The 12,800-nt window shown below is 45.0% G+C and overlaps 1 protein-coding gene across 1 annotated transcript in view; it reads left to right on the top strand.

Annotated features, from left to right (window-relative positions):
- The first annotated feature begins 441 nt into the window (after positions 1 to 441).
- Positions 442 to 12,800, top strand: part of LOC103072446 (allograft inflammatory factor 1-like) — a 22,011-nt gene continuing 9,652 nt past the window's right edge. Inside the window, 1 exon segment of the mRNA XM_082931405.1 lies at positions 442 to 496. Coding sequence (XP_082787531.1) covers positions 442 to 496 — 55 coding nt within the window.

Genomic DNA, 12,800 nt, shown 5'->3' on the forward strand with positions numbered 1-12,800 from the left:
CGGTGAGTGAGTGTGTCCGACGGTGCGTGTGACTGGTGTCTGTGCACACACCCGGGAAGCTGACGGGTGTGTATGGATGGGGTTTGCGTGTGAGTGGGGTGAGCTCGAGCGGGTTGGAGGGGCCCCTCCCGTGGCTGGAGCCCCCACTACGGGGAGAGTGCCTTGAGATCCCGACGCCGCAGGCCCTCCACGGGCCTCGCGCCCATCCCCCTGCCACCCTGGTGGGGCCCCGAATTCGGAGGGAGGGGTTTGAGCGCAGGTATGAACAGCACCAGGTTCAGAATCTCCCGAGAAGCCCGGGCCCCGACCCTGAGCTCACGGAGAGTCCCCCTCGGTGGCTACACCCAGAGCAGTGCTGCCACAGGTGCCCTCCCTCAGGAGCCAGAGCAAGGCTTTTAGGTGAGAAGCCATTTCTGGGCCTTGTGGCCACCTGCCAGCACAATGGGGGACCTGCACCCGCCCCAGTCCTGCGTCCTGCAGAAGCACCTTCTCCAAGGTGGGCCCTGCAGGGAACAGGTGACCCGCCCTGACCCCTCCCCGCCCCTGACCCTCCCGCTGGGCACATCAGGTCTTCCGTCCCGAGCTCTCCACCTCGCAGGGGTCGGGGCTCTCCTTCGTAGCCGCGCCCCCGTCCAGGGCAAACCCACGCCCAGTCTGTCTCTGACAAAGACCTGGTCAGGCACGCGTGGGAGCTGGGACTGAGCCCGGAAGCAATGGGGAGCCGGAGAGCGGCCAGACCCGGAGCAGAGGATGGAAGCGGGGTTCAGGCATATGGGGGGCAGAGAGGGGAGAATGGGGCAGGGCTGGAAGCGGCGGGTCAGCAGCCCTCCTCGCACACCCCCGCTGACAGACTGCTCCCCCCTTTCCTCCGTGGCGATCTCACTTTAGGCACCTTTAGAGCCTGTGCAGGAGCCGGTGGCTTCCCAGCGACCACACGGTGCCGGGACACGGCGGGGCTGTCTCTTGCGGGCTGGCCGCCGTCCTGGCCTCTGCACCCAGGTGACCCCGTCAAGGTCCTGCATGTGGGGCCTCTGCATGGCCCCCCTCGACTGAGCCCCTCCAGAGTGGGCCACTTCTGAGGACGCTGCGCCCCGACCCGACAGGCCCCAGGCTACCCCGGCTCCGGCCATGGGGGTGACAGTGCAGGGGCACCGTTACATGTGAGGGGGCTGGAGACCACGAGGCCGTGCCCAGGGCAGCGTGGGCAGGCAGAGGAGGCAGGCCCCGGGGCTGGAGGCTGGGTGGAGGCCCAGAGAGGGGCCTGCCTCGCCCAAGGTCACGCAGTAAGTGGTGACAGTCCTGGCCATGGGACAAAAGTGGGGTCAGGCCTCAGCTGCTGTTCCCCGTCACTGAGGAGATAGCATTGGCTATTTATAGGGAAACAGAGAACGACGGCCACAGGATGGAGGTGCCAACTGGCCAGGCATGGGGGAGGGACATGTCACTACCGAGAGCCCTGCCCCGAGCAGGGGTCCCAGGGGCGAGGACCCGGAGATGGACGCAGAGGCAGAGGGTGAGGCTGTGGGTCCTGAGCAGCCAAGAACAGTTCCAGAAGCTCAGACCCTCCCAGGGACACCCCGGCTTGGACAGACGTGGCTCCCACTGCTGGGCCAGTCCCAGGGCGCAGACCTGTACGTCACCGTGCCCTTGCTCAAAGGTGGTCACAGTGGAGTTGGCAAGAGTAGACGCACAGGACGCACACGCTTACTGATCCCCTACTGTGTGCGGGGCTCTGTGCTAAGCCCTACTGAAGCCCAGGGAGGGGTCGACCCTGCCCCGACTCTGGAGAGGCTCACAGGCCAGAAGGGCACTGGAAGCAGAGGCAGGTGACGCAGCTCTGGGAGGCGCAGGGCCCAGGAGGCCCGGGGAAGGATGGGAACCCCTGCCTGGGAAGAGCCTGGAAGGCTTCCAAGAAGGGGTGTTTGGTCTGGAAAAAGGAAGCCACGGTGAGGATGGTGGGTGGACACTACAAAGTGGAGAGAGGTCAGCAGCCGTGTGGGCTCAGAAGTGAGCTCAGAGCCCAGAATGAAGGTCTGCCAGAGCGAGTCATGCCCTGGGCTGGGACCAGGGCCCGGCTCCCCCACGGGCAGCTCTTGTAGGTCTGTGAGATGGGGCACTTGGAAGCCGAAAGCATGGGCTCAAAGCGGGCTCTGCCACTTGTGACCGCACGACCCCAGAAGGCCGCTGACCTCTCTGCATCTCAGTGGGGATGCTGCACCTGCCCCCACCGTACTGCACTGGGTCCCCCCGAAAGGCCCGTGGGGCTGTATCTGTCACCTCTGTCGGTCCGACAGTGCCGTGTAACAACCACCCACCATACACACGTTATTGCTCACGTGACCGGGGCAGTTCTGCTGATCTTGGTCAGCCCATCCGTGTATCTGGGGGGTGCTGGGAGGACTGAGGCCCTCGTCCTCCACACACCGGCCCAGGTGATGGCCAAGAGAGCAAGCCCCCCATGGTCAGAGTAAGTCACTTGGCTGAGCTCAAAGTCAAGGTGTAGACAGGCCACTCCATCCACAGGGGCAAAGGGCGGGGACACAGGGTGCAGAGAAGAATCAGGACCATCTGAGAACAGAGGCCAAATGCGTGGCCGAGCCTCACGTGTCCTCCCTCTAGAGGGGACCACAGAGCACAAACAGCAGAAAACCCAAGACGCTGTCCTGAGGTTTCATTCATGCGTTCATTCAACACACAGTTACAGAGCACCTACTGTGTACCAGACATCCTGGAGACATCAACAAACCTGTCCCCACCTCCGAGAGTCACAGTCCCAACAGGAAAGGGGTGATGCTCCAAATAGAGTTATTCAAGGGGGTTTGCCTAAAAGGACCATTTCCAGAGAGAGGGTGTAGGGGACCCCGGGGGTCAGCAGCAGCCCAGCTGGCAGCGCATCTCGGCCCCCTGGGACTAGGGGAGATGCTGGGAGGAGCAGCTGTGCAGAAAGCCCGCCAGGGCACGGAGGAGGGGCCTCCAGTGGGGGGCCGCCAGCCCGAGGCGACCCCACAGAGGGAGCTGGGGACGCGGGCCCAAGCCCTGTCCCCCCTGCCGTCTCCTGCGGGGCTCCCCCTGGGCTGAATGGCCAGAAAACCAGGAGGCAGAGAGGCCAGTGAGGAACTCCATACACGTCAGAACAAAGGGAGAGAGGGGGTGAAAAGGGGGCAGGAAAGGCATGGAGGGGCCAATGGGGGAGGCCCGGCCTGAGGGCTGCTGGAAGACGCAGCCACTGACCTGATAATCCACCGCGCACTGACCAAGCGCCGGGGAGCAGAGGCAGGGCTGTGACATCCCTCGTGGAGCAGGAATCTCCTGGGGAGGCCAGTGCTCGAGACCTTGACGGGCAAGTAGGAGTTGGCACGTTGGGTGAGGGGGGAGCAGGCCAGGGGCTTCCTTCCCGAGGGACCCGCAGGGACCACCCTAGCCCCCGCCCGAGGGGCAGGTAGGCGCCCCTGGCGGTCAGAGCTGGGGCCGTGGCGGGGCTGCAGGCCCAGGGGGTCGGTCGAGTCAGGCTCGGGTGCCCGCCTTGCAAGCGTAAAGGAATTAGAGTTGGGCGGTGGGTCGTGGGGGCGCTGATGGAGTTTTATAGAATAGTAACTTTCCCTTATCTCAGAAGCAACACTTTTACAACATAAACTTTAGAAAACAGCTAAATATAAAGAAGCAAAGAGAGGTCGCTCGATCTCACCACCCCAAGATAATCACGGTGTCTGCACTTCCAGCCCTCTCTCTACATAGTGCAGCAGGCTGGAAATTTACATGCAATAACCAGGTGTGCAAAGAAGCATCTCTCTCCTTTCTGTAACAGCAGATCTTACTGTGGAGCCTCTATGCGATGGAGGGGTGGCGGGTACGGTGCCAAGAGATGGGAGACGCGACAGTTTGTCTGTAGGATCCAGCGGGGAAGAAAGCACTGATGATGCACTGGAGACAGGAAGTGACCAGAACATGTCCCAGTAAGAAGGGGTGAGGTTCACGGGTCAGAATGGCCATCGTTAAAAAGTCCATAAATAACACACGGTGAGGATGGGGTGGAGAACAGGGACCCCCCGGCACTGTGGGTGGGAAGGTAAATCTGCGGCCACTGTGAACGGTATGGAGGTTCCTCAGAAAACTAAAAATAGAGCTAATGTATGATCCTGCAATCCCACTCCTGGGCACATATCCAGACAAAACTCTAATTCAAAAAGACACATGCACCCCCGTGTTCACTGCAGCCCTATTCACAATAGCCGAGACACGGAAACAGCCTAAATGTCTATTGACAGATGAATGAATGGATAAAGAAGACCAGGGACACACATACAGTGGAATATTCCTCAGCTACTAAAAAGAATGAAATACTGCCATTTGAAGCAACATGGATGGACCTAGAGATTATCACACTAAGCAAGTAAGTCAGAAACAGAAAGACAAATATCATATGATTTCACTTGTATGTGGAATCTAAAATATGACACAAACGAACTTATCTACAGAACAGAAACAGGCTCACAGACACAGAGGACCGGTTTGTGGTTGCCAAGGGGGAAGGGAGGTGGGGGAGGGAGGGATTGGGAGGTTGGGATGAGCAGATGCAAACTATTATATATAGAATGAATAAACAAGGTCCTACTGCAGAGCAAAGGAAACTATATTCAGTATCCTGGGATAAACTACAATGGAAAAGAATATGAAAGAGAACATGTATGTGTATAACTGACTCACTTTGCTGTACAGCAGAAATGAACACAACAGTGTAAATCAACTATACGTCAATAAAAAATTTTTTTAAGTATATTTAAAAAATGGGTGAGGTTTACTGCTTAATGGAAGGGATGGTCTTGGCTAGCACCACGGACAGTCCGTCCACTGTGAGGGAGAGAGGACAGTATACGGGGGTCATGGGGGACCTTGAGGGGTTTCCTCCTTTGACCACTGCATCCTTGGCATCTTTTCTCAATCCACCGCATTGCCTTTTGGTTCTACCTTCTGGGAGATTTTTTGGGTTTTGTTTAATTCGAAATAATTATAGAGTCACAGGAAGTCAAAGAAACAAAACAAACCAGTGCACAGAGTCACCCACCCTCTTCCAATGGTGACTTCTCATACACCTGTAGCACAGCATCAAAACCAGGAAGCTGTTCTGTCTGTTGGTACAAGTACGTTAACTGCACTCCAGATCTTACTGGGTTTCCACCAGCTTTCACACGCACTCATTTATGTACGTGTGCGGTCTTTGCAGATTTACCCCGTGCGTACAGACTTGGGTAACCACCACCACAACCAAGATACAGAGCTGACCCGCCACTACAAAGACCACCCTTGCACTGCCCTGTAAGTCACCCCACACCCAACACCATCCCTGTCCCCTGGCACCACTAATCGTTCTCCAGCCCCGTCCTTCTGAGAATATTGTATAAATGAAATCATATACTATGTAACCTTTTGATATTGGCTTTTTTCACTCAGAATAATTTCCTTGAGATCCGACCAAGGTGTTACTGTGTCAATTGTTTGTTTCTTTGCAATCCTGGGTGTATTCCATTGTATAGATGATGTGCCAGAGTTTGTTTGCCACTCACTTGTTGAAGGACATCTAGGCTGCCTCCGGTTTGGGGCTATTACAAATAAAGCTACTATGAAAATCCTCATACAGGTTTTGGTGTGAACTTAGGTTCTCATTTCTCTGGGATAAATGCTCAGGAGTACAATTGCTGGGCTGTATGATAGGCGCATGTTAAGTATTGTAAGGAACCGCTCAACTGTTTTTTCAGGGCGACTGCACCTTTTCACATTCCCTCCAGCAATGGATGCGAGATCTAAGTTCTCCACACCCTCAGTAACATTTGGTGTTACTGCTAGTTTTTACTTTGGTTGTTGTAATGGTGTGTATTGATACCTCATTATGGCTTTAATTTATATTTCCCTAATGTCTAATGTTGTTGAACATCTTTTTGGGGGGCTGACTTGCCATCTGTGTCTCTTCTTCGATATGTCCTCATCTTTTACCTGTGTTCTGAATGTTTTGTTTTCACTGTTGAGTTTTGAGAGCTCTTTACATTTTCTAGATACAAGATCTTTATCAGATATGTGGTTGGCAAACATTTTCTCCCAGTCGGTAGCTAATGCATGGAAATCAACACAAAGGGTCAAGTAAAATGAAGAAACAGAAAAATATGTTCCAGATGAAAGAACGAGATAAAACCTCAGAAAAAGACCTTAATGAAACAGAGATAAGTGATTTACCTAAAAAGAGTTCAAAATGACGGTCATAAGATGCTCATCAAACTCAGGAGAAGAATGGATGAACAAAGTGAGAACTTCAACAAAGAGACAGGAAATATAAGAGAGTACCAAACAGAGGTCACAGAACTGAAGAAAATTACAGTCCAGGAGTTCAACAGAAGGCTAGATGAAGCAGAAGAAAGGATCAGTGAACTTGAAGACAGAGCAGTGAAACTCACCCAGTCACAGCGGCGAAAAGAAAAAAAGAACAAACAGTAAAGATAGCTTAAGGGACAAACGGGGACAACGTCAAGCAACGTCAAGCAGACCAGCATTCAACCACTGGGGTCCCAGAAGGAGAAGGGAGAGAAAGAGGCAGAGAACTTATTCAAAGAAATAATGGCTATACATTTCCTAACCCGGGGAAGGAAACAGACATCCAGATCCAGGAATCCCAAAAAGTTCCAAATAAGATGAGCCCAAAGAGACCCACGCCAAGACACGTTATAATCAAAATGTCAAAAGTTAAAGACAAAGAGAATCTTAAAAACAGCAAGAGAAAAACAACTTGTTATGCTGTCAATAGTCATAAGCCCATAAGCAGATTGCTTGACAGAAGCTTTGCTAGGCCAGAAGGGCGTGGCATGATATATTCAAAGTACTGAAAGGAAAACCTCTCCAACTAAGAATACTCTACCTGGAAAAGCTGTCATTCAAAGTTGAAGAAGAGATAGAGAAAAAAGCTAAAAAAGATCATCGCCACTAGACCAGTCTTAAGAGAAATGTTAAAAGGATGTCTTTAAGCAGAAACAAAAGGGCAGTAATTAGTAACAGGAAACACATGGAAGCACCAATCTCACAGGTAAAGGTAAACATACAGTAAAATTCAGAATAATCTAATGCTGTAAATGCAGTGGGTTAATCACTTCTAAAGCTAGTATGAAGGCTAAAATACAAAAGAAGTAAGAATAACTATAACCACAATAAGTTGTGAAAGGATACACAAGATTAAAGGATGTAAAGTGTGACATCAAAAATATAAAGCATGGTGGTGAGGGGAAGTAAAAATGCAGAGCTTTAGTATGCATTCAAACTTAAGTTGTTATCAACTTAAAATAGACCGTTATAAATATAAGTTGTTTTATGTAAGCCCCATGGTAACCACAAGCGAAAACCTATGGTAGGTACACAAGAGAGCAAGAGAAGAAAGGAACAGAGTAACTAGAAAGCAGCCAGAAAACAATTAACAAAAATGATATAAGTATATACCTATCAATAATTACTTTAAATGTAAATAGACCAGTCAAAAAACAGAGTGGCTGAATGGATAGAAAAATAAGACACACCTGTATGCTGCCTACAAGATACTCACTTCAGGTGTAAGTATACACACCGACTGAAAGTGAAGGGGTGGAACATGATATTCTATGCAAATGGAAACCAAAAGAAATCTGGGGTAGTTAGGCAAAATAAACGTTAAGACAAAGGTTGTATATGAGAGGAAAAAAAAGATTATGACATGATGATAAAGGGGTCACTTCAACAAGAGAATTTATTTGTAAATATTTATGCACCCAGTATAGGAGCACCTAAATATATAAAGCAGATATTAACAAATCTAAAGGGAGAAATAGACAACAAGAATAGTACAGAATGTTAACAATTCACTTCCACCCAGGGAGAGATCATCCAGACAGAAAATCAATAAGGAAACACTGGCCTTAAATAACACGTTAGACCAGATGGACTTATACGTATGTAGAAACTTCCATCCCAAAGCAATAGAATATACAGTCTTCTCAAGTATGCATGGAACATTTTCCTGGATAGATCATATGTTAAGCCACAAAACAAGTCTTAATAAAGTCAAGACAATAAATTGCAATCAGATCAAGTATATTTTCCTACCACAATGATATAAAACTGCAAGATTGGTTACAAGAAGAAAACTATAAAAATCACAAATATGTGGACATTAAACAACAAATGAGTCAAAGAAGAAATAAAAAGAAAAAATTTAAATACCTTGAGACAAATGAAAATGGAAATACAACATACCAAAACTTATGGCATATAGCAAAAGCAGTTCTAAGAAGGACGGTCATAGTGATAAATGCTTACATCAAGAAACAAGAAAAATCTCAAATATACCACCTAAGTTTACACCTCAAAGAACTAGAAAAGAATAACAAAGCCCAAAGTTAGTAGTAGTAAGGAAATAACAAAGATCAGAGCAGAAATAAATGAAGCAGAGACAAAAAAGACAATAGAAAAGATCAATGAAACTAAAAGCTGGATTTTTTAAAAGATATACAAAATTGGCCAACCATTAGCTAGACTCGCCAAGACAAAGACAGGACTCAAATAAATAAAATCAAAAATTAAGAAGAGATCTTACAAGTGATATCACAGAAATTCGAAGGATCATAAAAGACTACTATGAACAATTATACTCCAACAAGTTGGACAACCTAAAAGAAATGGATAAATTCCTAGAAACATATACCCTACCAAGACTGAATCATGAAGGAATAGAAAATCTGAACAAACTAATTACTACTAGAGATTGGATCAGTAATCAAAAACCTCCCAACAAACAAAAATCCACCACCAGATGACTTCATTGGTGAATTTTACCAAACATTCAAAAAGATTTAATATCTATCCTTCTCAAACTCTTGCAGAAAATTGAAGAGGAGGAAACACTTCCAAACTCATTTTATAAGACCAGCATTACTCTGATAACAAAACCAGACCAGAATGCCACAAGAAAACTACAGGCCAATATTTCTGATGAAATAGATGCAAAAATCCTCAACAAAATATTAGCAAGCTGAATTCAACAATGCATTAAAAGGATCATATACTACGATAAAGTGGGATTTATTCCAGGAATGCAAGGATGGTTCAACATTTGCGAATCAATCAGCATAATACACCACATTACCAAAATAAAAAATAAAATTCATATGATCATCTCAATAGACGCAGAAAACACATTTGACAAAATTCAATATCAGTTTATGATAAAAACGCTCAACAAAGTGGGTATAGAGGGAACAGACCCCCACATAATAAAGGCCATATATGACAAGCCCACAGCTACCATCATACTCAATGTTGAGAAGCTGAAAGATTTCCTCTGAGATCAGGAAGAAGACAAAGATGCCCACTCCTGCTACTTTTATTCAAAATAGCATTAGAAGTCCTAGACAGAGCAATTAGGCAAGAAAAAGAAATAAAAGGTACACCATTTGTAAGGAAGAAATAAAACTGTCACTATTTGCAGATGACATATTATATGTACAAAACCCTAAAGATTCCAAGAAAAACTCTTAGATCTAATACACAAATTTGGTAAAGTTGCAAGATACAGAAATCTGTTGTGTTTGTATACACTAATAATGGAAACCAATTCCATTTACAACTGCATCAAAAAGAATAGAATACCCAGGAATAAACTTAACCAAGGGGGTGAAAGACCTGTGTACTGAAAGCTTTAAGACACTGATCAAATAAATTCAAGACAAATAAACAGGAAAATATTCCATGCCCATGGATTGGAAGAATCAATATTGTTAAAATGCCCATACTACCCAAAGTGATCTATAGGTTCCACGCAGTCCCTATCAAAATTTCAATGGTATTTTCCACATAAATAGAACAAAAAATCCTAAATTTTTATGGAACCATAGTAGAACCCCAAATAGCCAAAGCAATCTTGAATAACAAGAGCAAAGCTGTAGGCATCAGGTTTCCTGATTTCAAACTATATACAAAGCTATATTAATCAAAACATCACGGTACTGACATAAAAACAGATACCTAGATCAACAGAACAGAATAGAGAGCCAGGAAATAAACCCACACATATATGATCAATTTATGACAAAGGAGCCAAGAATATACAATGGGGAAAGGACAATCTCCTCAATAAATGGCGCTGGAAAAACTGGGTCACCTCATACAAAAAGAAAAAAAAAAAAAAAGAAAAAGAAAAAGAAACTGAACCACTATCTTACACCATGCACAAAAGCCAACTCAAAATGGATTAAAGACTTGTATGTAAGACCTGAAGCCATAAAATTCCTAGAAGAAAATGTGTTAGGTTTCTTGACATAGGTCTTGATGAAGATTTTTTTGTATTTGACACCATAAGCAAAGGCAATAAAAGCAAAAATAAACAAGTATGACTACATCAAACTAAAAAGCTTCCGCACGGCTAAGGAAATCATCAACAAAATGGAAAGGCAACCTACCAAATGGGAGAAAATAGTGCAAATCATATATCCGATAAGCAGGTAATATCCAAAATAAATAAAGGACTCACACAACTCAGTAGCAAAAAAAACCCCCAAGAAACAAAAAACAAACACCTGATTTCAAAATGGGCAGGGGATGCGAATAGATATTTTTTCCCAAATAAGACACAGATGTCCAACAGGTACAAGAAAAGGTGTTCACATTACTAATTATCAGGGAAATGCAAAACAAAACCACGAGATATCACCTCACACCTGTCAGAATGGCTATTATCAAAACGACAAGAGATAAGTTTTGGTGAGGGTGTGGAGAAAATGGAACCCTTGTGCACTGTTGGTGCGAATGTAAACTGGTGCAGCCACCATGGAAAACAGTATGGAGATTCCTCAAAAAACTGAAAATAAGACTACTGTATGATCCAGCAATCCCACTTCTGGATACATATCCAAATAAAATGAAAACTCAGAAAGATACATCCACCATGTTCATTGCAGCATAATTTACAGTAGTCAAGACATGGAAGCAACCTAAGTGTTCACTGATAGATGAATGGATAAAGCAAGGACTACATGTATATGTGTGTCGGTATATATATAATGGAATATGATATACATAATGGAATATTATTCAGCCTTTAAAAACGAAGGAAGTCTTGCCATTTGCAGCAAAATGGATGGATCTTGAGGTCATTATGCTAAGTGAAATGAGTCAGAGAAAGACAAATACCTCATGATCTCTTATATGTGGAATCTAAAAAATAACACAAACAACAAACAAAAATGAGTTCATAGATACAGAGAAAAAATTGATGGAGGCTGGGAAGGGATCGGGGAGACAGGTGAAGAGGGTAAAAAATACAAACTTCCAGTTATAAAATAAATAAGTCCTGGGGAAGTAATGTACAGCATAGTGACTAGAGTTAATAATACTCTATTATATATTTGAATTTGCTTAGAGAGTAATCTTAAAAGTTCTCATCACAAGAAAAAAAGAAGCTTGTAACTATGTGTGGTGATCACTTTGCTATATATATAGTGAATCATGTTGTACACCTGAAACTAATATAATGCCAATTATATTTTAATAAAATTTTTTTTCTGCCCCACACTCTCTCTCCTCTTTTTCTGGGACTCTGATGACACAAATATTAGATTTTTTGTTATTGTTCCACAGATCCCTAAGAGTATGTTCATTTATTTCCAGCTTATTTTCTCTCTGTTGTTCAGATTGGATAATTTCACGATATGTCTTTAAGTCTCTCCTGATTCTTTTTTCTGTTGTCGCTTGTCCAGTGAATTTTAGTTTTTGCTCTTGTATTTTTCAGTTCTATAATTTCCACTTGATTCTTCTTTATATCTTCTATTTCTTAGCTGAGATTTTCTTTTTCACTTGCTTCAAGGGTACATATTCATAGCTGTTTGTTGAAGCATGCCTTATGATCGCTGCTTTGAAATCCATCAGGTGATTCCAACATCTGAGTCACCTTGGCGTTGGTGTCTGTTGGTTGTCTTTTCTCGTCAAGTTGTGACTGTTCTGGTTCTTGGGATGACAAATAATTTTTTTATTGTGTGTGTCACTTTTGTTCTTTGAAAGCTTTTGTTTTTGTTTTTTAGCATACAAAAGCAGTGATATTCAGAATCCTTAATGACTAGAGTAGTATGGAATTGGCCAGTCAAAAAAATTACAGCCCACTCATAGACGCATAGATGCTGACTCTAAATAAACAGGATGTCCATAACAGTTGATATAGCCTAACTAGCTGCACTGAAAAAATATCTTTCTGAACTTTCTGAAAATATGATTTTAATTTTAAATGGGTCCTTTTGCTGTTTGCTTTAGTTTTTGCCATTACATAATTCCTCCTGCAGCTGGTGGGTCTTGGCTATTTATGTTTAAGAGTGACACCTCAACAAATTCATTGGGATCTGTTGTGCCTAGGCAGGGTTTGCCAATTTGGGGGCCACAGAGTATAACCTGGCAGGACATTTTTGTTGCAAGACACCAACTGCCTGTACATAAATCTTTTATCTTGGGCCAGTTTCTCCAAAACACTTCCCTCTAATCTCCTGAGTGCCCACATCCGGGAGACAGTGAGAGAAGGGTGCCAGGAGTCTGACTGCTTTTTATGGGAACTTTCGCTTAATCTGTTTTGTATTTTTAAATCAGTTTTTAATATAATGTCCTTACCTTCAGCTGTGCCTGGTGTCCCTAAACCCAAAGTCTTTGGGGTTCGTCCTCTCCCAGGACTAAACTTCCAAACATGAAGGACAGTCTCCCAGTAGCTTTGCTTCTTCTTTTTTTTTTTTTTTTTTTTTTTTAAATTTTTTTTTTTG

The sequence above is a fragment of the Lipotes vexillifer genome, unplaced genomic scaffold (genome assembly GCF_000442215.2).
Source record: "Lipotes vexillifer unplaced genomic scaffold, Lipotes_vexillifer_v1.1 scaffold1701, whole genome shotgun sequence".
NCBI lineage: Eukaryota > Metazoa > Chordata > Mammalia > Artiodactyla > Lipotidae > Lipotes > Lipotes vexillifer.